General features: G+C 35.9%; 1 protein-coding gene across 2 annotated transcripts in view; it reads right to left on the bottom strand.

Moving 5' to 3' along the window:
• Window positions 1-24,639, bottom strand: part of LOC126726042 (NAC domain-containing protein 73-like) — a 74,471-nt gene extending 49,832 nt beyond the window's left edge. The window contains exons 1-7 of one of the 2 annotated variants that reach the window (XM_050431152.1): window positions 24,472-24,639; window positions 24,106-24,351; window positions 23,717-23,906; window positions 20,757-21,626; window positions 19,309-20,048; window positions 17,256-17,785; window positions 16,955-17,065 (exon numbers count right to left, since the gene is read on the bottom strand). In XM_050431152.1, the coding sequence (XP_050287109.1) occupies window positions 21,166-21,626; window positions 23,717-23,906; window positions 24,106-24,264 (810 nt within the window). In that variant the 5' untranslated portion in view covers window positions 24,265-24,351; window positions 24,472-24,639 and the 3' untranslated portion in view covers window positions 16,955-17,065; window positions 17,256-17,785; window positions 19,309-20,048; window positions 20,757-21,165. Of the gene's footprint in view, window positions 1-16,631; window positions 17,066-17,255; window positions 17,786-19,308; window positions 20,049-20,756; window positions 21,627-23,716; window positions 23,907-24,105; window positions 24,352-24,471 lie in introns of those variants that run through there. The other variant, XM_050431151.1, reaches the window with a different exon arrangement.
• Between the last annotated feature and the right edge of the window lie 2,023 nt (window positions 24,640-26,662).

Raw genomic sequence — 26,662 nt, 5'->3', positions numbered from 1 at the left:
AAAATGTGTTTTCACATGCTCAATCTTTGTTAATTCAAGCACAAAAAGATTTTTGAGTGTTTTAGGTGTTTTTGGAAAGTGTTTTGCTGGAAAAATCTGAAAATTTCAAAAATACAGTTTTGCCCTGTTTTGGCGGCTCAGTCGCGGGTATGTCAAGTCGCGAGCTTCAGTCGCATCTTCGCTGGTCAGTTTTGGCGACTTGTTCGCGAGTGGAAGGTCCAGTCGCGAGATTCACTCTGAGATTTTCGCAGCTCAGCTCGCGACTCACTCGCGGGTAGACCTTCCAGTCGCGAAAAACACTTAGAAAATTTTTTCAAAATTTTCCTCTTGAGTGTTTTGGCGGTTTGAGCTGGCGACTGTGTGGCGACTTGAACCAGTCGCGAAAATCGCGTGTTTTGTAGAAACAGGAGCAGTTTTTAAACATCTTTCAGTTTTCCCTCGAACTTTTGTAACTGTTCATCTTCTCTTAAAACTGTTGTTTTTCTCCCAAAAACTCTTCGTGAATCCATTTTTTTTTTCAAACCCTTTTTGGTGTTTCGTTTCTTCTCCAAATCTTCAAGAAAAGGTATGGTTTTGTTTTCTCAATCTCAGTTTCTTTTTCCTGCATATTTTTGTTACTGTTTGGACTGGTATTGTGTTCGTTATTCTTATCTCTATGTGTATTGGGTATGGAGTGTCCTGTTTTGATATTGTTCTCACCTGTTTTCATGCTGAGCAGTCACAATGTGTATTTCATTGTTCTGTTTTTTGCCTCTTATTGAATCTGAGAATCTTTTCTGAAATGGGTTTGGTGTTTATCTGTCTTACTCATTACACTTGCCTGATTATTGATGTTGGTGTTTGTTTTTGGTCACTGAGTGATCTTGATATCATAATGTATGTCTCTCAACCACGTGCTCCAGTGTGGATGTTTGATTTCTCTATGATTGAAATTTTTTTCCATGTTCATGTCTCTGTTGGAGTGACTTATGTTATTTGCTCATAATGTTCCAATGCTGTTTCTTATTGCATATCATGGTCATGTTAACCTGACTCAATGACAGTTGTGGTGTCTTTCTTTGTCTTGGTACACTTTTACCAAGTTTGATGCACGTACTAGTTTGTGCCTCTGTGTTTTGTTGGAAGGATTGGTTGGGTCTGCATTTTTTTTGTCTGGGTTTATATATTGTAATATTGGTTTTACTGAATCTTGTTGACAATCTTTTGTGGGGTATTGTTGCTTGGTTCTTTTCTGTTGGTCTGTTCTCTTGCAGATGTCTCGTCGATCTTCCAGGGGTAAAGACATTGTTGCTGATGAATCAGCATCCCCAGTTGCTAAAAGGACTCGTCTATCATCTCAAGCATCTCAAGATCCCAATGAGGATAGATTCAGAGTTCCCCTGAACTCACACGCCTACTCAAATGTGTTTGACAAGTCAACAACTATAGTGGAGCGGGTAGTAGAGTTCAACACCTTAGGGACTACATTCATCCCTCGAATCTTTGAGAAACGAGACTGGGCAAACTTTTTGGAAACTTTGATGATCCAATGGATGAGCTGGTCAAAGAATGCTTCTCCAATGCATCTGATCTTGGACCTGTCCTCGTTTTCTAGGTCAGAGGAATAGAGTTTAGTGTTACCCCAGACTCCATCGCAGATCTTCTCAGCATCACCAGACCTCAGAATGTGAATTTAACTCCCTATGATGAACGAAATCCAGAGGTTGGGGAAATTCTACAAATCCTAGGACACGATCATGAGGTGTCTAGTGCAGGAACTTCCATCAGCACCGCAAAGTTTGCACCTGAGTTGACCACACTGAAGTTGATCATGTTCACCAATCTCTACCCACTGTCCAACACTACATTCATCAATCTTGGGAGAGCTATATTTCTGTGTGATCTCATTACCGGAGCCCCCATTGATATATGTGCTCACATCTACTACAACTTGAGGAAGACCGCTTGTCGATCTACAGCTCGAGGAATCATTCCATTTTGCAGTCTCGTCATGAAGCTCATCCTTAGTGCAGGCATTACTCCTCCTGCAGATGGTAAAATGTTGACTCGTCAACGTCCCATTTCCTTGTTCACTCTTCAAGCGAGCAGAAGTCACTCCTCCAAATCACCAAGAAGTGCTCACATCTCTCCGGTTCCTTCATTTGCTCCTGACTCAGAGACACCTGCACATACCACATCTGCATCTCGTGATGTTCCTGAAGCTTCACTGGCTGGTATTCCGCAAGCACAAACTGCGTCTCATACTGACAGAGCTGGCAGTGTTCTTGAGCATATTCAGAAACGCGTTGATGAGCTTGTGGCACTTCTCTACTCCACAAACAACCATGTCCAAATGCGCCTCGAGACTATGGAGAATCAGCTAGACGAGATTCAACGAAAGTTGGACGAGAGTCTTTAGCTATTCGTGACAAAAAGGGGGAGAGCATTCAGTAAGGGGGAGAAAAGTTCAAAGGGAAGTGTGCATAGTGATAGGGGGAGTACACACACACACATACTTTTGTTTTTCGTCTTATCTTCTAAACTTATGGTTATTTTGGTTTTGATACACTGTGTTTTGGTGTATAACTGTTTCTAACTCTCTTCATATACTCTTGGATAAACTTTTATATATGTTTGATGATGTTATTCAGGTATTTGTTGGTTTGTACCCATATGCTTTTGTAAGCTTTTAGGGTTTATGTTTTATGCATAGTTTGTAGGCCTTGTGGTATGTACCATGCTTAAGTGCAGCCTTTATGCTATGTTGAAATAAGTACTTTAATCTAAATGTTCTGCATTGTGATTGTTGTACTGTCACTCTTGTGCCCTTGTAGGATTGTTCCTAGATGCATATGCCTTGTGTGCTATGCATTGGTTGAGTGTTGTGCATACAAGTGTCTTGCCTTGTGCTTGTTAACTTGTATGTCCTTGTGTTCATTCCAAGTGTGAATGAACACTGTGATCACTACCTTGTGGTGTTCACTTGGTTGATCAAGCCATGGTTTGTTTATTAACTCCATCTTTGCTTGATCACATATTGCCTGTTTCATATGCATTTATAATTTTCTGCTTACAATGATCATGGTGTATTGTTGTGTTTCAGGAGTTTATGTTCATATGATTCAAGTGCTTCACAGCTTCTAGAATTAGGTGTGAGTGAGTTTTGATCAACTGTTCCCAACTCACATGTTAAGTCTAGAGTCTGTTTTAGGGTTTTGTCACGGAATAGCCAAAGGGGGAGATTGTAAGGTTGAACAAGTGGTTTTTCAAATTTTTGGGGTTTTTGTTATAAACTCTATGCTCAAGCCAATTTTGTGTTTCTAAAATTGAATTGAACTTGTTATCACTGCATTTGAGCATGCATCATGACATTTATCTATTCATGCGTCATATAGATTGTTATTTCTATATTTTTTTTGTGCTAACTTGTAGTCTGCCTTTGGTTTTTCTTTGTTTTTTATTGGTTCTTTTCTGTGTGTCTTGTCCTTTCCTTAGCATTATGCCTAGGAAAACTAGAGCCAATAGGACCTCCACTTCTTCTCCTTCCCCCACCTTTGATAGTGAGAGGTTCCTCAGTGAGAAAAACCAAGAAGCATTTGAGAAGCTTAACCTTAGGAGAAACATTTGGGCTGAGAGAAAGATACTTTTAGATGAGCTATATCCTAAGATTAGGCGTAACTTTGAGCGTAGGGGCTGGTTACCTTTGTTGGATATTTCACATCCACCTCTGGGTACCTTGATTAGAGAGTTTTATTCGAACCTCTCTGTCCAGTCCTATGATGCCAACACTTTCGTGAGGAGTTGGGTACAGGGTGTAGGGTACTCCATTACCCCTTCGGTAGTGGCTGATGCCTTTAGGGTACCAGTGGTCCGTGATCCTGTCTATCTTTGTGATGAGTCTCCTCTCTTGGATGACATCATGTCTTATATCACTGGGTTTTCTATCCAGTCGGGTTCTAATCCTCGGATCACCATTGCTAAGCTCACTCTGATTCATTATCTTTTCTTTAGGATTGCTTGTCATTCTTTTTGGCCTATCTCTCATCTGCACACCATTCCTTTAGAGCATTGTGCATTTTTGTATGCCCTAGTTACTGATGCTCCTATTAGCTTTCCTCATCTTTTAATTCGTTCCTTGATTGAGGTGCATAGGAGTAGTTCTACTGCTCATGCTTTGTTCTTCCCCATCTTTATTCATCGGATTCTTTTGCATCTAAGTTTAGTTGAGTTTCTTGCGTCTAAGCCTATACACATTGTTGCTCCCATAGGTGCCGGTTTTAGCTAGCTTTAAACGACCTAGGGTAGAGCCTTCCGATGTCGCACCTCCTCCTCCCTCTTCTACAGGTGATGCTACGGCTGAGGAGCCCGTTGATCATGCTAATGATGCTGTTGCTGTTGTTGTTCCTCCACCTCCTACCTCAGATGATTCAGACATTCGACGTATGTTGGAGACTGTCATGACCATTTAGGTGGCTCATGGACAGATTTTGGTGGACATGCTTGATGAGTTTCGTGCTTTGCGAGCGGATTTGGAGCATTTGAGACGATTGCCTTCGCCACCTCCTTTTGATAATGTGTGATTGCCCTTTGGCATTCCGTCACAAAAAGGGGGAGTACACTTGTAGAGGATTTTTGTAGTTAGGGGGAGATTTTTGTTTTTGTGGAGCTTGTGAAGCTATTAGATTGTATCCAGATGCTTCATTATGTATTTAAATTTTTTTTTTTCTCATGATGTATTTTTGGGTTTTTCATGATAAGGGGAGATACATTGATTGGTATATGTTTCTTATTTCACATTGCTTATTGATTTATATTTATGAGTTATTCATGATATATGTCTTTATTGTGTGTTATGTGAAATCAAGAAGTTATTTTTGTTTTACTTGTATTTTCCACATGCGTTTATGCATTTGTTGAGTGTTTCAGGAAATATACAGGTTGATTCAGTCGTGCTGCTGTCTACACTTGCAGCTGATAGATAGTACTTAGGTTGAATTTGTTGTGTTGGGTTATGTTTTTATTTTGGGCTATTTTTATGTAAACTTTGAGCAATTTTGTTTAGTTTTGTATTTTGTTGCAGATTGCCAAAGGGGGAGTTTGTTAGGTTCTAAGGATTAGGAACTAATGTATTAGAACTCTAATTTGTATTGTTGGCAAACCATAATCAAAATAGGTTTTAGTCTTGTTTAGACTCGCTTAAAGTATATACGTTTTATGTAAAGTTGGAATCGGGTTACTGCAGAATTTACTGTGTAATTTTGTCTGGCTTGATTGATTGAAAATTAGGCTCGATCGATCAAAACACGGGCGGAATGTTTTTTTGCAGAATTTTCCAACTTAGCCCAAGCCCATATGACGTGTAGGGTTTTATGTTTTTTCTTAAGTATAAAATGGAAAACCCTAACCACGTTTTTGGTTGTCCATTATGCTGTGTGTGTGAATCTTTTGTGAGATCAAAAGGTGGTTGCCTTTACACATACTTAGGGTTTCCAAGATTCAAGACTATGTCAAGAACTTGGTAATTATTTCAGTTGCTGCATTAAAGAGCTAAAAGAAACACAAGCGGGTATGCTTGTATTTGCTGGAGAATTCAAGAAAGAAGGAGTCCATGGTCTCGGAGCTTGCACATGGTCGTGTTAGTAAGTTTCTACTGGTGGGTAGCAATAGGATGTTAGTGGTCTAAGTCTTATTGTAAATCTTCGATTCTTTCATAGTGGATTCAGGTTTACCTTGAGAATAGCTAGGTTAAATCCTCCCCAAGTTTTTACCGATTTGGTTTTTGGGTCATCATATCTTTGTGTTCTTTATATTCCACACTTTACTTTGATATGATTATATAATTGTGAGTTAACCTAGATCTGAAATTTGGACTAAGTAATCACTTGGCTAATTAACTAGGTTAATCCAATTGTGTTTTAAGGGGTCTAAAAACATACAAAATACAATAAAATCTATCCTAACACAAATTCTTGAAAAATTTTGCAAGAAGAGAGTTTATGGCAAGTAGATTTTGACAATCTGTATTTTTGAAACATTTTAAACAAAACTCATCAAGGCATCTTTATGTGAAACAGAAATAATAGATTTCATACACGTAATAAGAAACATGTGCATAAAGAGAGAAATGAAACAACACATGTAAGGGTAGGTGAAAGAAACATACATCAACATATAAAGAAGATAAGTACAATGTATGTTAATAATGGTCACAAGACCTATGTACAAGAATAAATGTATCTAAAGTAGAGAAAAGAAAAAGATACAAATAATCCTCACTACATCCCTCAAATATTAACACTCCCCCTAAAAAATGGTTCTATACTAACTCTCCCCCTAAGAATGACTACTTTCATATCCAAAACTATTTCCCTTTTTTTGTCACAAGTGACAAAAGGTAAGAGTGTCAAGTAGACATCTCATCAGTAGAGTTAGCATCTCCATCATTATCGGAAGTATCATCGTCATCACCATCATCATTATCCTCGGCCTCAGAGTTAGAAGTCACTGGAGGAGGTGGAGGAGAAGCCTCAGGAGTGAAGCCACCCATGACCACCTGCTGCCGTGCAATACGACCGACACGAACGTTCACTTGATACAGCTCTGTAGAGAGTGTATCAAGGCGAGCATCCATACGCTGAAGCTACACCATGATGTCTCCTAAAGTCACATCGCCCGTAGAAGAGGAGGGAACGGATGTGGATGGAGTAGATCAAGATGGAGTCGAATGGGAGAGAGGAGCTGTTGACCCAGACTACCTCGACCTAAACTACACCTCGCTATGTTTAACGGTAGCGTAGTCTATGGCACTCATATAAGAAAAATGGTCAGACGCCGGAAAGGAAATAGAAAAATGGTGTAAGATCCTCGTGATAGCCGAAGGAAAGATGAGTTTATCATGGGATGCCGAATCCTTATAAACATCTAAGATAGACAGAATAAAGTGAGAAGGAAAATCTATGATAAGGTGCTTAAGAAGGAACAACAAAAATTGAGCACGAGGCTCTGTGATAAAGTTATAGTGAGAAAGAGCGTGAAAAACAAAAGTCATAACCATGTTAAAAACCGAGGGCCTTTTCCAAAGTCCAAACAGTAAGTGAACTGACGCTCACCCCAAACAGAAGGGCGTTCACAGAAAGCATATTTGAGCTCATCTTTGGATACAGTCCTCAGACGCTCACAACCAAGGTAGTTAGGAAACTCTACCCTCGGGACACGAAGCACATCGGAGACCAACTTCAGTGTGACAACAATGCGCGTACCTCGAACTCGAGTATGAAAGAGAGGTACTGAAGAATCAGGTCCATACATGTTGAAGTAAAACTCCTGGATCAGCACAGATAGACATGTGACCAGGACGTTACACAGTAACTCCCAACCCTGATTGTGAATGATATTGAGTAGGTCAGTGTTGGCGAAGTCCGCCAAAATGACTCGGCGTTCCAAATGAATGCTTTATCGAGAAAAGTTCTCTGAGAAGGCCTTACGAGCATCCTCATCACAGAACCAAATATGTGATGGAGTAGGATCAGAGGAAGTGGATGCCCCAAAACAAAGAGGGTTCCAAGACGGAGCAGACTTACGTTTAGGTGCCATAGACACAACTAACGTAAACGACAAGAGAGTGAGAGAGAGAGAAAGACAATCAGAAAAGTCCCAACATATTTCAAATATAACAAGTATATTGAAAAGAGAGTATGTATGCATGGGAAATGCATGAATATGTGACATGCAATATAAAAGGCATCATGGGCTCAGCCCAATCCAATCCTACCAGCACACAATCAATTTACACATATCTAAATGCATGATAATACTGTTATAATACTTATGTGATGCAATGTATGAGATATTAAACTCATTTAAGCAAATACCCATCCCAAAATTTCAACAAAAACTTATCAATTTTGAAAAACCTCAAAATTTTTCAAAAACCCCAAAATCTAGGTTTCAAAACATGAAATGCATGTAAATGAGAGATTAGAAACTCACCAAGTGAAGAACAAAACTTGAGAAAGCTTGAAAATCGCTTAAGAGTGAAATTTGGAATGAGTGAGAGAGTTTTGAGAGGTGATAAGACAAGTCTGTCGAGAGAGAGATCGAGAAAAATGAGAGGGAAATCGCGATTCATGCTTAAATAGGAGCCTAGTAAATCTCAACAGATAGAGGTGTCGAGATAAGTGTCAAGCCAGGTGTCGAGCAAAAAGGTGTCGACAGATGAATCTGTTAAGGATCTGTCGAGAGACAATTCAAAAAAAGGCTAAAAACAAGCTTAATCGATCCACCAGTTGTCAAGAAGCTATCGAGCATCCAGAAGAAATCTCGATCGATCCACCTAGCTATTGAGAAACTATCGAGATTGCGATAAGAGGAAGTTGAAAAGCTCGATAGATAGCTAGATGTCGAGGAGGTGTCAAGAAGCTGTTGAGATTGCTTAAAAACAGTTTTTCAAGAAGGGAAATATATAGATATGAATGTAATCAAGCATACAACTCAACTAAGGATCCAATCAACATTTTAAGTTCTCAAAATCATCTCTCAACAACAATTTTAAGCACATAGATCCCACACACACACACACACACACACACATAATCATAATTGTTTGATGGAGACTATCACCTTCAAGGTACATCCTATAACTCTCACATCTCTTAGAATACACGCTTGCAATCATATTTAAAACATTTTGATCTTTTTGCTTTTTATTTTTATTTGCATATTTTTCATTTTAAGCAAATCATGCATGGGCATATAAGAGAGAGAAAAGAAATATCCAATGATGTTAAGCATTTGACATTCCAATTTTGCTATGCCGAAGCACACAAATGTCATTGACATTACACTTTTGCTATGCCGAAGCATACAGATGTCATTTCATGATTGGTGGGCAATAGTGGTGAGATGGTTATTTATGCATTTCTCTTAGGATTTTCTAATCATTCCCGTCAAAAAGAGTGATATGAGTGTTAAGTACAAGAAATTACTTAATCTTACTCATCACAAACAAGAGCCACAAGGCTCACTTACTTAGTTGTGCATAGAGATGCTCATCTAAGCTACAAAAGATACAAAGTTTAGAAAATTTTGTTTTAATGGCCATCCAAAGTACACAAGTACCAATGTATACAAAACACACACTGTTTTTGTATTTTTCTAATTTTTCAATTTTTTTAATTTTTATATGAAAAACAAAATAAACAAAACTGAAAACAAACAAAAACATGTTAATCAAAGCAAAGCATAAAAACTAGATTAACTCAAAATAAAAGCAAAACACACAAGTTATGAAAAAAGAAAAACACAAAGAGAGAGAAGAAAGTGATAGAATCACTTGGAGCCATTTTCCTTCCACACCTTGGAAGAACCTTTCCTTTGATTAAACCCTTGATTTGACGGTGAAGGGGAAGAATTGAAACCGTTCAAGTTCGAAGGGAATATGAGAGCTTTGAGAAGATCTCCAAGGGGAACAAGAGAGAATTAAAGTTGATTCTAGCTTCCAGATGCTATCATAACGTTACTCTGTTGACTGGCTAACCACTTATAGCAATTTGGTCGAGTATAACCGGCAGCTCCACAATGATGATAGAGATTCTGCTTCTTTTGTTTAGGCTTTTAAGAGTTAGCCTTCTTAGCCCTAGGGTTTTTAGCTTCCTTCTTATCTTGCTTGGGGGGTGCTCCTAAGATAGATCTACCATTGTCTATGTTCTCATTAGCTAAATCAGTTTTAACATCATTATTCTCAATTTCAATATTATTACTAGGGGGAACCAAAACAGTAGTACTAGTAGAAGCAACATTAGAAGAAGAGAAACCATACCCTAAACTTGTTCGATCAGAAGCAAATTTCTGAAGACTGAGCATCTCATCAAACTTTGCACTTGAAGTCCTCTCCAATTGAACTTTGACTTGGAACAGCTCTACTTTAAGCTTCTTGGTCTTCTCAGTCAAGAAATTATTTTCAAACCTCAGTGCTTCAATAGTCTAATTAGCTTCATCAAACTTTGTGGAAAGCTCTTAATGATCAAGTTCCACATCTATAAGCTTTTTGGTGGCCAGCCTATAAAGTTTCTTATGTTTCTCAGAAAGCTTGTATAGTTTCTCATAGGCTATATGGATATCATTTTGATCATCCATCTTCTCAAACTTGGACTCCACCAATTCCTCTTCTTCATCCACATCTTCAACAATCCTTTCAGTAGGATAGACAATGGCAGTGAAGGCATTCAGGATTCCGTCATCCTCATTATCGGAATTATCCTCAAGCTCGGTGTTGCTCAAAGTAGCAGTAAGTGCCTTGCTTATCCCAATGCTCTTAAGATATGTAGGGCACTCCTGTTTCATGTGACCAAAGTCTTGACACCTAAAGTACTTAGGTTTCACGGGAACAGTGTACTGACCGCCATCCCTAGCATCCTTTTTCCCTTTGTCTTGACTCTTGAACTGAAAAGAACTAGATTGCTTACGGTCCTTGTCGAAGCCCTTTCCATTTGCATTCTTCATAAACTTATTGAATTTCCTGGTAATGTAGGACTTCATCTTAGAATCTTCATCGTTTAAAGACTCATCAATATCACTGCTCTTGGCCTTCAATGCCATCCTCTTGCCCTTACCCGACTTGCCAATTCTTGTTAACCCTAGCTCACAGGTCTGCAAATTACCAACCAGTTCTATCAAATGAATCTTGTCAATATCCTTTGATTCCTCGATTTCCATAATCTTGGCATGGAATCTCTCGGGTAGAGATCTGAGCACCTTTCTCACAATCTTGGGTTCAGGAATGGTTTCCCTAAGATTGAAAGCTGAGTTCACTATGTCCCTGAGCTTGGCATAGAACTCATCGAATGACTCATCCTCCTCCATCTTAATCTCTTTTAAGCTTGTAGTGAGCCTCTGAAACTTCGAATCCTTGACAGCCTTAGTTCCTTCATAGATTGTCTGGAGGATGGTCCATACTTCCTTTACAGTTTCAGTGGAGGATATCTTCTTGAATTCCTCATTAGTGACTACACTAAACAAAGCATTCAATGCCCTGCTTTTGAAGTTTGCCGCCTTGATTTTGGCTTCATCCCAATCGGACGATGCTTCCTTTAGCTTGGTCTAGCTAATCTCTACAACTTGCCACACCTTCTCATCTAAAGACTATAAGAAAGCTCTCATGTGTACTTTCCAGTATGCATAGTTAGTACCATCAAATAAATGAGGTATAATGAGATATTGTCCTATATCCATGACAAATAGGGCTCAATGGATCACACAGTAAAGATTAAATCCTAATCAGAGTGTGCCTGCTCTGATACCACTTGATAGGCCAAAAAAAAATTGATCCTTTGTGATGAATTAATTGATTAATTAACCAAGTTTATTAATTAATCAAATTAACATGCAAACGTGTGGTAGCACAAACAAATCACTAATTAAACCAAGTGCAGCAGAAAATAAATTGACACGGTGATTTATTTACGAATGGGGAAAACCAATACGACAAAAACCCTACCGGATGATTTTAAGGTCATTACTCCCGAGAATCTACTATTATCACAACTAGCGGTTACAAGTAAAGGAATTCTAGTACCTTATACCAATCTATAGTTTGACCATTACCCCAATACCCAATTGGACTTGTTCTGTAGTGACAATCTCTCCTTGTAATGCACAACTCCTAGTACGTGATTAACTAATTGCGCGGATCCCAATATGCAACTTCAATCACCAACTAGAGAAATTTGTTGGTTGCAAAGTTCTTCAGTTCATCCACGATGAAGATCCAGAAGATGCTTGGTCACAAAACCTTACGGTACATAAAAACAGCAATTTCTACACAAGAATGATGAATTAGGGAAAATTCTGTCTCCGGTCACAATTTTCTTAAACAAACTTTGCTCAACACTTGTGCAACTTATGTACCCTTTGACGGCCCTAAAAATAATCCTTTTATATGTCTAGGGTTGTGAGAAAAGAAAGCCCAAACACATAATCACGGATTAGAGTCAAAACAGAACTAAAAATTTGTTTTTCATAAACCTCAACAGATAGCCATCTTTCGAGCAGTTGTCGAGCCACGGGGCTGGAACAGCTCTTCAAGCTCGATAGATGCTAGCTGTTGAGCTAGCTGTCAAGTTTTAATAAACTTGCACTTTTCAGTTTAAATCTTGGACAGACTTGCATGGCTTCAACGCTTGATTTTGAAACAAAGTTTCTTGAAGTATTAAACACATCCTAGATCTACCCAAATACAAGTAAAGTGCGTTTTGTCAAAAGATTAGCAAATTACATAAAATAGTGACATATGTTCCTAACAAGTGAATCATATATGTTTTAACATTATGCAACACTAGATTTTCGTTGCAATAAATTCCATATATTGCAACGATTTACTTTTAAAATCTTGTTGCAATAGGTTATTTGTTTATTACATTTTTTTAAAATTTTTAAAAATAAATAAATCATTTTTTTTTAAATAATAATTTTTTCATTAACCTGTTTTGCAATTCAAAAACTATATCTCGATACTATACTAACAAATTAAAGATATTATCTATTATGCAAAATTTTTAATTAATTTGTAAAGAGTGTTTGTGTTTGCCTGTATTGTGCACAGTAGAACTGATTGTAATGTTCAATACTGTTTATAAGTGTTTCATTGGGGTATAACTGATTTATATGTCATTAACTTGCTTTTTGTGTGTGTTAAATTTGCTAGGTGCTCAAGGAGGGACACTACTAAGTAGCCTATCAGCCATTGCCATGGGTTAAACTGTGCTTGACATGGCGATGAAAGGAGTCGGCCAAGCCATAAGTATTCATGACAAGAATTTGGAGGAAGCTGCCAAAGAAGTATGGGATTCCATGGCAAGAATGGACGTGGTGAAATTAATATTAACGACAAATGCAATTTCCCTTCAAACCAGAAGTACACATGCTGAGGTGATGGGACTGAAGGAAGCATTAGACAAAGCCAAAAAGGAATTGATGGAGGTGAAAAACGACCTGAAGGAGGTGAAAGCTATCGTTCGTCCTCCCAAATTTCCACCACCAAGCTTTGGCGGTGGCAGTGGCGGTAAGGGTGGAGATGGTAGTGGTAGTGGCGGTGATGATGGAGATGGTAGTGGTGATGATTATAACGATTGGGATTAGGTTTGTTTTATAAGGTATAGGAGTAATTTAAAGGGTTGGTTTTTTTTTTAATTTTTTAATTTATTTATTTTTTTTAGTTTAATGGGTTTGGAGCAAAACTTGTTTGGTGCTAAAATATGATAAACTCTCTTTTGTATTTTTTTTTTAAAAAGTGGTAAGATTAATATCCTAACTTATTAAAGCTCAAGCTAACTCAACATTAATGAAGCCAAAAAACAAATATTTGAGGCTTTGACGCAATTGTTGATAGAAAATTAAAGTTAAGTAGTCGACATTTGATGTGTGCCGATCAACACTTGAGGGTGTACTTAAAAGGGTCTTTTAGCGTTTGAAAACATGTTTTGTGTTAGCTCAAATTAGAATTAATTCATGTAATTGAATGCATGCAATTGAGTATGCCTTAAGAAGGGATGCAATGTTTCCCGAGGTGACGCAATGTTTCATGAAGGGACGCAATGTTTATTGAAATTTGGCCATAAGAACTTAACATGTACACGTCCAAACAAGTACGCCTTATTATTAACTTTTTAGGTTCTCTACAATACTCGAAGATTATGATTTTCCTTTATGGCATGATTTTGACAATCACTTAAAATAAGGCCACTATATGGTATTAATAGGAACGAAGCTAAGGAAAAAAAAATATAAAACGAAAAAAAAAAAAGAAAAAGAAAAAAAAAATCAAGGTATGTGCTTGTTGCACACGCATTCTCCTTCTCAAATAATGAATAGAAAACTGACAAACATTACAAATACCTTCTCTTCTTCTTTTTTGCCTAAACACAAAGCTCATTTCTCTCTATTTCTCAAGCTCCTTCTTCTCTTTCTTTCTCACAATCTCGTCAATCAATCAAACTCTCTTCTCTCTCAGTCATTTCAGAAGATGACCCACTCGGGACCAAAATTAGCTACTGCTCTGTACATCTTGAACATATGTTATTTCTAAACCTATTCATTTTCTCTTCTTTATAAACTTGCCTATTCTGTCTCTCTTTCTCTCTCACTCTCATTTCAATACTTTTCTATCTACATCTTTACTCTACTCTTTTGTTTTTCTCATTTTAGATGGATGGAGATTGAACCTTAAGAAGGTTTTGTATGGAGATAAGTAGAAGACCTATGGAATATTAAACCTTAGGTTCTTCTTCTTATTTTTGGTTAAGAACTCTTTTTGTGTTTATATATATATATATATATATATATATATATATATTGAGGGTTTAAGAGTGCTTAGCTGAAAGGATGGGTAAGAATGTTAAGTTGTTCTTGTATGGGAAAAAGTTTTTAAATGAAGAAAAGCTGACTAAGGAGATCAATAAATTTTCTAAACCCTAAATAAAACTATATAATCTCTTTTTCTTTTTCTTTTTTTATAGTTCTCTTTCTCATACTCTTATTTATTTATTTATTTTATTATTATTATTATTATTTTAAGTTGAGGGATCTCAGCCACAGAGCTCACCACAAAAAGTAGATGGTGCGAAGAAGCAAGAAACTCAACCCTAGAGCTCACCACAAAAAGAAAATGGTGCCAAGAAGAAAGAAAATCTGACACGGGAAGGTATTTTTCTTTCTTTCTTTTTTCATTATCTATTATGCAGAATTTTTAAATAGTTTATAAACAGTGTTTGTGTTTGCCTATATTGTGCACAGTAGAACTAATTGTAATGTTCAATACTGTTTATATGTGTTTCAATGTTCATTAACTTGCTTTTTGTGTGTGTTAAATTTGCTAGGTGCTCAAGGAGCGGCATTACTAAGCAGCCTATTAGCCATTACCGTGGGTCAAACTGTGCTCGACATGGCGATGAAAGGAGTCGGCCAAGCCATAAGTATTCATGACAAGACTTTGGAGGAAGCTGCCAAAGAAGTATGGGATTCCGTGACAGAAATGGATGCGGTGAAATTAATATTAACGGCAAAAGCAATTTACCTTCAAACCAAAAGTACACATGCTAAGGTGATGGGACTAAAGGAAGAATTAGACAAGGCCAGAAAGGAATTGATGGAGGTAAAAAACGACCCAAGGGGGGTGAAAGCTGTCATTCGTCCTCCCAAATTTCCACCACCAAGCTCTAGCAGTGCTAATGGCAGCGGGGGTGGAGATGGCAGTGGCAACGGCGGTGATGATAAAGATGGCAGTAGCAGTGGCAATGGCAGTGAGGGTAGAGATGGCAGTGGTAGTGGCGGTGATGATGGAGATGGCAGTGGTGGTGATGGTAACGGTTGGGATTAGGTTTGTTTTATAAGGTATATGAGTAATTTGAAGGGTTTTTATTTATTTATTTATTTATTTTTTTAGTTTAATGGGTTTGGAGCAAAGCTTGTTTGGTGCTGAAATATGATAAACTCTCTTTTGTATTTTTAAAAAAAAAAAAAAAAAAGTGGTAAGATTAATATTCTAACTTATTAAAGCTCAAGCTGACTCAACATTAATGAAGCCAAGAAGCAAATATTTGAGGCTCTAACACAACTGTTGATTGAAAATTAAAGTTAAGTAGCCGACATTCGATGCGTGCCAATCAACACTTGAGGGTGTACTTAACCCTTGAAAACATGTTGTTTTGAGTTAGCTCAAATTAGAATTAATTCATGTAATTGAATGCATGCAATTGAATACACCTTAAGAAGGGATGCAATGTTTCCCGAGGGGACGCAATGTTTTGCGAAACAAGTATGCCTTAATATTAACTTTTTAGGTCCTCTGCAATACTCGAAGATTATGATTTTCCTTTATGGCATGATTTTTACAATCACTTAAAATAAGGCCACTGTATGGTATTAATAGGAACGGAGCTAAGGAAATAAAAATATTAAACGAAAAAAAGAAAAAGAAATCAAGGCATGTGCTTGTTGCACACACATTCTCCCTCTCAAATAACACATAGAAAACTAACAAATATTTCAAATACCCTCTCTTCTTCTTTTTTGCCTAAACACAAAGCTCGTTTCTCTCTCTTTCTCAAGCTCCTTCTTCTCTTTCTCTCTCACAGTCTCGTCAATCAATCAAATTTTCAGAACTATCAAATTCTTTAAAATTTCAAAACAACATTCATGAGACGTCAATCATAAACAACAAGTTTCATATTGTTTAGAGTTGTGAAGTGCTACTGCAAGAATCATTAAAAAGCCTCTAGCTAATGACAACATTATCTACTTATTATTCTTTTATTCTTCTATCATAGTCTCAATTGTTTAGACATTGAATCTCATTTCAAAATGGGTTCTTTTTTAATCATCACGTTAACCTTTTGTCTTAATATAAATGATAAACTTGACTTCAACACAGCTTTAGGAGGCCTCAAACTCAATAACACAGAATTTATTTTTAACAAGTCTCAATCTGTTGTTCTTTTTTGGTAGAATATTTTACAAAGATAATAACACTTGACCTTTTAGTTTTTGTTTCTTTCTTCTTCTTTTTTGTTTTTTAATCTTAATGTTGAGTTACACAACAGCAATCATATACCTCACAATTGGGATCAACCATGTTATAAAATAAAAAATAAAAAAAAAAATTTGGGATCAACTAGATAATGCCAATTCTTTAATACATACCTAATTTTGGCTTAAGGCCCAGTACACACTTTACCACATCTCAAAACCATTCAAAAGTGGCCACCAACTCAATTCGTAGTGTAAAATCCAATATACAACGTTCCAGTTTTGAACTTCTAAAGATTTTCCTATTTTTGGCTCAAGACAAGCAACATTCATTGAGAGTAAACTTCACGTACACACACACAATGATACAACACAATAAACACATACACAGAAAGTTCACAATACCCATATATTGTTTTATATTCACATACACAAACACATCAGCCAACTAACAAACACGGCATACCAGTTGTCTGCACATAGCAGGGTAAAATTAGTCTCAATTAAAGAAGAGAGAACATACCAGTAATGTTCTTATCCCTTGGAACATCAACTAACAACGTAGGACCTGTCAAAACAAACATAAATAATCATCAATGTCACATAAATTAATCAATTTATTGTAAGCAAGAGATGAGTTCCAATGTAAAGGGAAAATAGAAATGGAAAACTGCTTTTGTGTCCCTTTTAATTCCTACTAGTTAAAATCTGACCCAAAAACATAGACCAAAATCAAGGACAATCAAGGATAATAATACCTGTCCATTAGTCTGAAAGCTCCATGGCATGACTTTCCTCCACTTCATTTTCTTCATAATCATCAAGAACATTTTGAATGGTAGCATCTTTTGGTACACCTTTAAGTTCACTCCATAACCAATTTTGCCCACACATCATGCTTCTAAGGTATCATGATGAAGACGGCTACGATGTGGACTCAACAATCTCCCATTAGTGCTAAAAGCCGACTCTAAGGCAACTATTGTCATAGGAATAGCCAAAATATCCCTTGCAATGTGTTGCAAGGTAGGATACTTACTACCATTATGCTTCCACCAACCCAAAACATCAAATTGTTCAGTTCTAGGTGCCACTTTCTCACTAGTATAAAGTTCAAACTCCGATATAATATCCTTACCCCTTTGGCCTATGTTAGTAGTCGCATTACTAACAAACAAATCATAGTCCCTCATTGTATCATCATGTTTATGTGTAGCACTTGATGTAGATGTAGAAGATAAAGCTTGAGAATAAATGACTCCTCTATCAATGTTTTCTATGACATACTCTGCAAATAACTCAAAAAAAAAAAAGGTTCTTAACCTTGTCAATTTCTTCGTTAGCCTTACTACCATACATTTTATTAAAATAAAATGTCAATAACATCAATATATATCTTGGATCTAAAACAATAGCCAAACTTATGATGTCATGAACGTCACTCCAATATTTATCAAACTTAGCTAACATCTTTGCTGCCATTTTTTTAACCAACTCATCTTCACTTGAAAGCCACTGATTTAATTCCATCTTCAACCAAAAGACCGAAAGAAAATAATGATTTGTTGTAAGGTAGGCAGTACCAAAAAGCAACTCAATAACTTTATGAAAGTAACCCAACTTCTCACAAACAATTTGTGCTACCTCCCAATCTCTATTAGTTAGAGCAAACTGATACTGAGGCTCACAGCACAGTAAACGGGGAAAGACATCTTTATAAATCAAGGTAGTTGAAAGCATCAAATATGTAGAGTTCCAACGAGTCCTACAATCAAGTACCAGTTCCTTAGTACTTGCAATATGTGATTGGCGAGATATTTTTTCAAAAATTTATGTTCTTTTTGGCGATTGTGTCCAAAAATAGACACTACTTCGAACCTTCTCAATACCATCACCAATTACATTCAAACCCTCTTGAACAACCAAATTCAGAATATGTGCTGCACAACGCACATGCAACAATTTTCCACCTAAAATAAGTGAACTAGTTTGAAGCTTATCTTAAATAAGTTTCATCATGCCATCATTGTTGCTAGTATTATCTATAGTTATGGCAGATAACTTCAAATCAATCTTCCAATCAGAAAGACACTCCAAAAGGATTTTAGAAAGAGAATACTTATCATGTGGAGATGGCATATGAATAAACCTAAAAAAATTAAACATAAATATGGTTAACTAAAGAAAGCAAAAAGCTGCAAACTAAAAGTAGAGGTACATTTCCTTTAATCAAACTTGTAAGATATAAGCAAACTATACAAACAACAAAAAACCAGTAGCTAAAAGCTACAACACCTAAATTGATCAATCAGCAAACTAAAAAGAAACTGGAACCATACTTAAAAATAATCAAACTTATTTTTACGATAATAGTAACAAGACTAAATTTGATAGCACCACTATTATCCACTTCTTAAATTGGTCATGGTTGCATATATAGAAGAAGATTAAAGAAAATCTTGAGGTGGTCAAATCATAATCTGAGATCATACAATTTTATTGAAAGCATAGCAATGAAAACAATTGATTTAAAATGCCTTGAATCCAAATCCCATTCTTCTATTCTAGTTAGCTTAATCCAACGGTTTTTATCTAAGTAAGTTCTATGGACATACATGTTTGGCAACACACGTAATAGAAAATCACTACAAAGATAAGTACCAATCCAATTAAAATCAGTTTCTTTAGATTTATGCAGGTTGGGTGTGGGGGTCCAGTGACCATCACACACATAGTACAATACTTAGGTTCAAACTTAAAAGCCCACTACTTGGATTACCATTGAAGACAACCAACAAACTTAAAAAATACCTTATAACTCGGCTTTCCAAAGTCCAAGAGTCACTTATGTAATGCGCTGTGATTACCATGAATAACCTCTTACTATTGTTTGCAGTCCACAAGTCCCTTGTGATTGCACCTTTACTTGCATTCTTGTCAATTTCTACCATAGTCTTCTGTTTCTTTTCATTATAAATTTTTTTGATATCTCGCTTCAATGTGTTTCTTCCTACTATTTTAAATTTGGCTGAAGACCACCAATAAAATCCCAAAACCCAACATGATCAACAATTGCAAGAGGGTACTCATGCAAAAGACCATTCAAGCAAGGTCCCTCCTCGAAGCCTCCCGATCCTCTTCATTAAAAACACTAGGGCTTGAGATCCCTTTACTTCTTGTCCTATTGTGTTGTTTGACAAGAACTTGCTTCCTAATATCTGCTCCTTCCCTTGGAGGACTTGCTTCCCTCGGAGCACTTGGACAACTTTTTGCTATGTGCAATTTTAAATGAGTTGTCCCTGATGTACTTGCTCTAGCCATAAGTCTTCCATAGTAGTTGCATTGGGCCTTAACTTTCCCATCAATATTCTTTTTCTTAAAATGATTCCATACGTCTAAAATTGTTCTTCTTTTAGTGCCTTGTTGTTGTGGATTCTCAACCGGAACGAACTTAACTTCCTCTCCAAACAACGATTGTGATTCTAATGTCATGCGAGTTGGAGGCCTTGGGGCTGGGGTTGAGGCAGAGGATTTGGTAGACATGTAGGCAACTACAAAGAGAGAATGCAGGATAGATAAGATGAGGTCAATAAGATTGAGTACAAAAAATTGTTTCATTAAATTGTTAAATCGTATTGAGCTCTAGAATAAAATATTCTCCATTTAGTGAAGACAAATCAACATTATATTCACAAAATGGATTGAAACCTTCTACATATAAATATTCAATTATGTTCCAAATGAGATTAAGCAAATTAAGTTAGTGCTGCCTTGTGAAATGCCTAGTACAGATTTTACAAAAATTTGTCAATATCAGAAACCTATTCACAATTGTTAAATAAATTTGTCAGCACTCAACATCAGAGTTGTACTGCATTTCAAATGTGTACAGAGTACAAACTATTAGTTTTTAAAGAAAGGCTCAACCATTAAACAAGAAATTGAGAATGCTTGAAGAATTACCAAGTCTTACATGCTCTATTTGTGAAAAAACTTAGACAGATTCACTCCTCTCTATAAATAGACATATCCCCATATAGAACCAAACACCTTAATGCAATCAAAAACCAAATCTAACACATACCCAATTGATAAAATTCAATCAAAAACCAAATTCGACACATGACCAGCTGAATTCAAACTCTAAAACCAAAATCTAACACACACCCAGACGATAAATTCAACAAGACAACACAAGTAAACAACAAGCAAAGAACAAAAAACCAAACTAGCAAAAGAGGGAAAAAGAAGTCATTTACCTGAGGAAAGAAAGTGGTAGAAAGACCAGAGACGATGAACGAGGAACAATAATTAAGCGCAAAATCAATGCCAAAACAAATAAATGTGTGTATATCTGAGAGACAGAACTTTCCCACAACACGAAGTGGTGAGGAGAGACGATGAGGAAAGGCAGAGAGGCAGAGAGAGTGTGAGTGACGATGAGAGAGGTTTAGGGTTGGTTGGTGTTTTTTTTTTTTTTTTTTTTTTTTTTTTTTTTTTTAATATGGGTCGGGTTTGGATAATATCCATACCCTACCCGAACAATTCGGGTAATACCCATACCTCACCCGGTTAAGCTCTACTCATGAAGAACCGAGTATTACTCAGAATATTTGAATCGGGTAGGGTTGGATATCCATTACCCAATGAGTATGGCCATCCCTACCCCTAGTCATAGTTAATAAAAGAAGTGTTGTAATGCTCCAAAAGAGCTGTAGGGTTTTTAGGTATAGGAATCTCATTAGGACTATTATCATGCACGCTTTGGTTATTCAATGAATCCTTAATACTTGAACCACATTGTCTAGGTTGTGTCTGGTAGAAAACCTTTGAAACCACTAATTCTCCATCTTTCTCTTCTTCATTGTTTCCAAGATGGTATTGGTGCATCACCCAGTTTCTTTTCTCAGGCTTTCTTTGCCTGCCATAGTTGGTGTAGAGAACCAAGATCTTTTTGTACCCCTTCACTGCCCCACCAACAAAGACTGGCCTTGTCTTGCCAGTTTTGTGCCATCTCGTCTCGCTCTCATCTTCATCAGTGTGGACCTTCCTTCGTTTCCTAGTCCCAGTCGTGTATGCCTTTGAAGGTCGATGGAAGAAGTGCCGGATTTGGCCGTCTTTGCTTACTCCTGCATGACCAAAATATGCATACAAAACGGGTTGTACAATTGTGATTAAAGTTACATTGATTAATTGATAAGATCATAAGAGAGTACTTGGGCAATCAGCATTTAGAATTACTTGTAATTACAAAAAAGAAGATGCCATACATCGTAAAGATAGTCAAGTTACTATTTAAGTTGACCAAATCCAGAATTAAAATTAAAAAGAAAACTCAAGGCATCAATTTAAACTAAACTTTATGCTATACCATGAACCTACTACAGGGTCAAGCTTTGATCTAGTCCATTGGATAAGGCGTATCTCCTACCATAAACCTCTTTATTTTTTTTAAGTTTGGAATTCACTATAAATAAAATATATGAAATTAAGCATATTCTGAAGGTGTCTCTTTACTAGAAAAAGGTTGATAATATTTAAGTCTAGAAACTTACAAATCAAAGGGTTGTAATTCTATTTCTCTAAGAAGAGTATGTTTTTTCTAATAGTGACTTGTACCCGACCATAACAAAAAAAAAAAAAAAACGTTTTATTGAATTTTAACTAATATGTTGAGAATTCATTGCTGACCTAAAACAATTTGGGACTAAGGCTTGGTTAGGGAGGTCAATGGGGCAAGGCAGGGTTGGGTCAAAGCCCTCATCCCCACTTTGATGTGTTTGGTAAAACTTGCATGTGCATGGTGGGAGCGGGGTAGGCCAGGTGCAAGGCTGGTTGAAGCTATTTTTCCATTCCTAATGAAGTGGTTTTGACATTAATGTGATAGAAATGAAATAAAAGAGAGATACAACCATGAGAGAGAGTTTGGGGATGTTAATAAAATGTAAAATAAAAATAAAAATATATGTATTAATAACTTAAATACATGTTAAATGAAAAAACACACTTGTGTGCACACGCGCGTTCCTACTTCAAAGAGGTAACTTGTTTGAAATCAAGTGAACAAATGCTTTTATCTCTTGCTTACTCTATAAAGCACTAGGCTTTCTTCTTTTGCTTCTTCTTCTTCTTTGTCTTGCAGTCAAAATGTAAATTTGTGCCCTAAGATACTAAAATTGTGCCTTTTCGTGAAAGATTTCTTTGGTGCCATTGCAAGGTAGCTTTTTTAATTTTAATTTTTTTGTCATTCATGAAGCTATTCTCGTTTTTTCTTTTTCGATAAGACATGAAGCTATTCTTAAAAATGCACAATAATGAAATTAGTTACTTTTCAAATATGACAACTAGTAGATTGGGAAGAAATTAATGATTGAGCTAGGTTACATTAGAATTTCTTCATTTCAAATGAATTTCTTTCAAGATTCGGACTAAATATTATAAATTTTAAAAACATATTTAATTTCAAGTCATTGAAATTCTTAAAAAGATAATAACATACGCACAGTTAGATGTAAGAAATAAAATTTGAACTTTGAACTAGACTCTCCACATTTAAATAGAGAAGATTCTTACCTCTCGAAAACCATTGTATAAGTGGTGCTATTTGAGATTTTATGATATAAGTGGGCATCTTAAAGAGAGTAGAAGTGCCAATCAAAATAAAAATAAATAAAGAAATAAAGAAAAAGAAAGAGAGAGATAGAGTAGAAGTGCAACATGATGTTTTACTTGAGCTTTTACTTAAAAAATACTAAAATGAGTTGGTTAAGAGAGGTCAGCAAACCCTTGTGCATGAATTTTGTTTTTACGTTTCTTTCAAAAAATGACATCTGTGAATGGAGACGTACCCTCCAACAGATTAGGTTTTCATATTCGCATATATTCCAGATATAGAGATAGAAATCCGTAAATATAATTTTTAGGGCAGTACTGAAAATTGATTTGAATTGTGTGTGTGCCTAGTATTTTGCTCCACGGCACCCAAATTTAAAATCTTTTCCTATAAATTTTGCCCATCTCGTAAAAGAAAATGTTGTCAATCATTCTCAAGTAGGTGTCTTTCCTCCTTAACTCATTTCACTATTAGCCTTATTGTCATTACTAGAATTAACAATAAATAGTGTAACCTCGTGCCTAGTAAATATTTATTGTCCCAAAATCATAGAATTTAAGAGATGAAAGAAACGTATATATGCTAATTAATTAGGGTAAGAATCACCTGGTAGTTTTTCTGGATGAGTATAGCAAATTCCATTCTCTCCCTCAAGTGTTGGGATGAATTCATCAATAAGAGGATGAAGCTTCCGCGTATCAGACAGAATCTTTGCCTCTAAATGTTCAAGAATTTCATGGTCTGTCGGATCAAACTTCACCCCTGCTGGTAGCCCCGGCAAATCTTGAATTCCGGCCTATATAAGTCACATAAATTTATCAAAAAAAAAAAAAAAGAAGAAGAAAGAAACGTAAACAACAATAATACTAATTAAATAAAATAAATACTAATAAATTTTTTTTAAAAAAAAATCAAGGAACAACAAGAGGACAAACAGATATATATGCTGACCACAAAAAAAAAAAAAAAAAGTAAAAAATTATAAAAATATGAACCTGATCTTGGAACTCTATGTCCTGGCCACATGATGGGCATGTTATGGTATTCCTGATATAATCGGTTTTGGGTGGGTCGAGAACATTTGTATTTTCTTTAGAAGTTGCCGTGATTATCTGAAGAGCCCTATCATCGTCTGAATCATTGCACCATGTCATCTCTTTGTTTTTGCTCTCATGCCCATCCCAAAACTCGATTTTCCCTCTGGTTTCTTCCAGTTCTTCAGAGTATAGAGATCACTTTAGCTACCAACACACCGACATAGAGAAATTAAAGAAACTTGAAAAAAAAAAACAAAAAACAAAATGCAAAATAATTTATTAAAAAAAAAAAAAGGAAAAAAAGTAGTAGAACTAGGTTGTCACTTTTTAAAACACGTTTTCCTTGACCTCCTTCTTTTTGATATTAGGAAAGGAATTTAGTTCCTCCTACGCACTTTTTTTTTTTTCTTTTTCTTCTTCTTAGCTCATGAGCTGATTCCAATAGTGCGTGAGAGAGAGAAACAAAGAGACAGGAGAGAAAGAAAACCGAGAGAACAAAGGCTATAAAAGAAGGGAAAGAAAGGGAGTTCTAGAAATAGTAAAGGTTGCTTCGACTGTAAGTTTGGCTATGCTTGTGTGTATACGCTTGTACGCAATAGAATAAATTCATCTTGCGCTTTGTAAGTTTTGTTTTATACTTTATTATTATTATTATTATTATTTTTCCTATGTGTCTAAAAGAAGGGTTGGGTTATTTATAAGAGCTTTATTAGGAAAGTTAAAACTAATGTGAAAATAGGGTACAAGCTAGAGTGGAGATGGGGCAAGGTGATTCTTCTGTGGACATTTCACCTCTTTAGAGAGGGAAAGAGAGAGAGAGCGATTTTAGATCAGCTGCAGTGTCAACCTAGAGTACCCTCAAAGCTTTAGTAAATTTAGACATATACGTACAAACCAACAAATATGAAAATAACTAGGCATATTACACCAGCCTGTATATTCTCACTAATCCCTTTCTTCACGTAGGCTTCTCATGCCAAGCAAGGAATCACATCCCTCTCTCTCTCTCTCTCTCTCTCTAACTGTGTGTGTGTTTCTGGTGGGAGTCTATAGTAAAACTTTCTCAGCTGTTACAGTGCAACATACTTAGGGGTGGCAAAATTGGACACGACCCGCGAACCCAACCCGACACGACAAAAAACGAAATTAGCAGATTATGAGTTCAGACTTAATGAGTTTGTGTCATATTTGGGTTGACATGACTGGCCTGTTTATTAAATGAGTTGGGTTAGTGTTCAACATATGAAATCCGTTTGACCCATTTAATTAAATGACATTTTACTAATATATCCATCAAACTCTAGGTACATAAACCTATTAGTTGTTGTGGTTTATTTTCTTTAACGTAGTGTGATTGATTATTTGTGATATTTAGATATATTTTAGTTTTGAGCGATTATTTGTAATGCAATTACTTGTTAGTTTTGAATTTTATATTAAAAATATTTATTTGTTTGTTTTTTCATAAATTTTTTTTTTCATTTTGATAAAATATGATAAATAGGTCGACACGACTGATCCGTTTAATAAATGGGTTGTGTTAGGACTGAGAAATCTTGATCCGTTTAATAAACATGTTAGGTTAGTGTTGACCTATATAGTCAAATACTCAAGAGTTGACATGACACGAACCTAACACGTGAACATGAATTGCCACCCCTAAACATACTACAAGATTTCTTTTTTCATTTATGCTTGGTAAAGAAACCTCATCACATGCAGTGGCGGAGCCACACACAAAGGTGGGGGGCCAAGGCCCCCCCAAAATTTTAAAAAATTAATTTATAGTATGTATATTATTTACATTTAAAAAAATGTAGCATGTAAAAATTGAAGTTGGCCCCCCAAATTTTGAGTTATTTCAATGGTGCTCTTAAAAGAAAAAAAATATATATTAAAATCATATAATTTAAGAGGTTTAACAAATTAAACTATATAGAAAATGATAAATTTTTGTACATGTCTAATAGAAGAAATACATGACTTTTATATACTTACTAAAATTTAGAAAATAATAAATTCTCTTAGTAAATTAATTTATATACATGTGTGTGTAGAGGTTTGTCTTAACTAATATATTAGTATCACAACTTGGCCCCCCTAAACCAAAATTTCTGGCTCTGCCCCTAATCACATGACGTCACTTTCCAAATGTTATCTCATGGCCCGACAAGAATAAAAAACTTCTAGAGTGAGGGAAAAAAGATGTTTCACATTCTTTGTTACACATGACAATTAATTTAAATCAAGTTTTTCACTTTCAAGTCACGATTTCAGTTAAATTTTTACATGTGTAACTTTGTCACTTTCAAGTCACAATTTCAATTAATATTTTACATGTGTAACTTTGTGTGAAACAAAGTGTGTGTAGTAAAAACAATTCTTAGAATAATGTTAGAATACTATTATAAATTTTGTTACATAAAACTTATAAACTGATGTATCACTCGATTACAAAAAAATAAAAATAAAAATAAATAAATAAATAAATATTCATTTATAAAGTGTTTAAAAT

Source organism: Quercus robur, chromosome 5, assembly GCF_932294415.1.
Source record: "Quercus robur chromosome 5, dhQueRobu3.1, whole genome shotgun sequence".
NCBI lineage: Eukaryota > Viridiplantae > Streptophyta > Magnoliopsida > Fagales > Fagaceae > Quercus > Quercus robur.
This window is presented reverse-complemented; position numbering and strand designations above follow the sequence as displayed.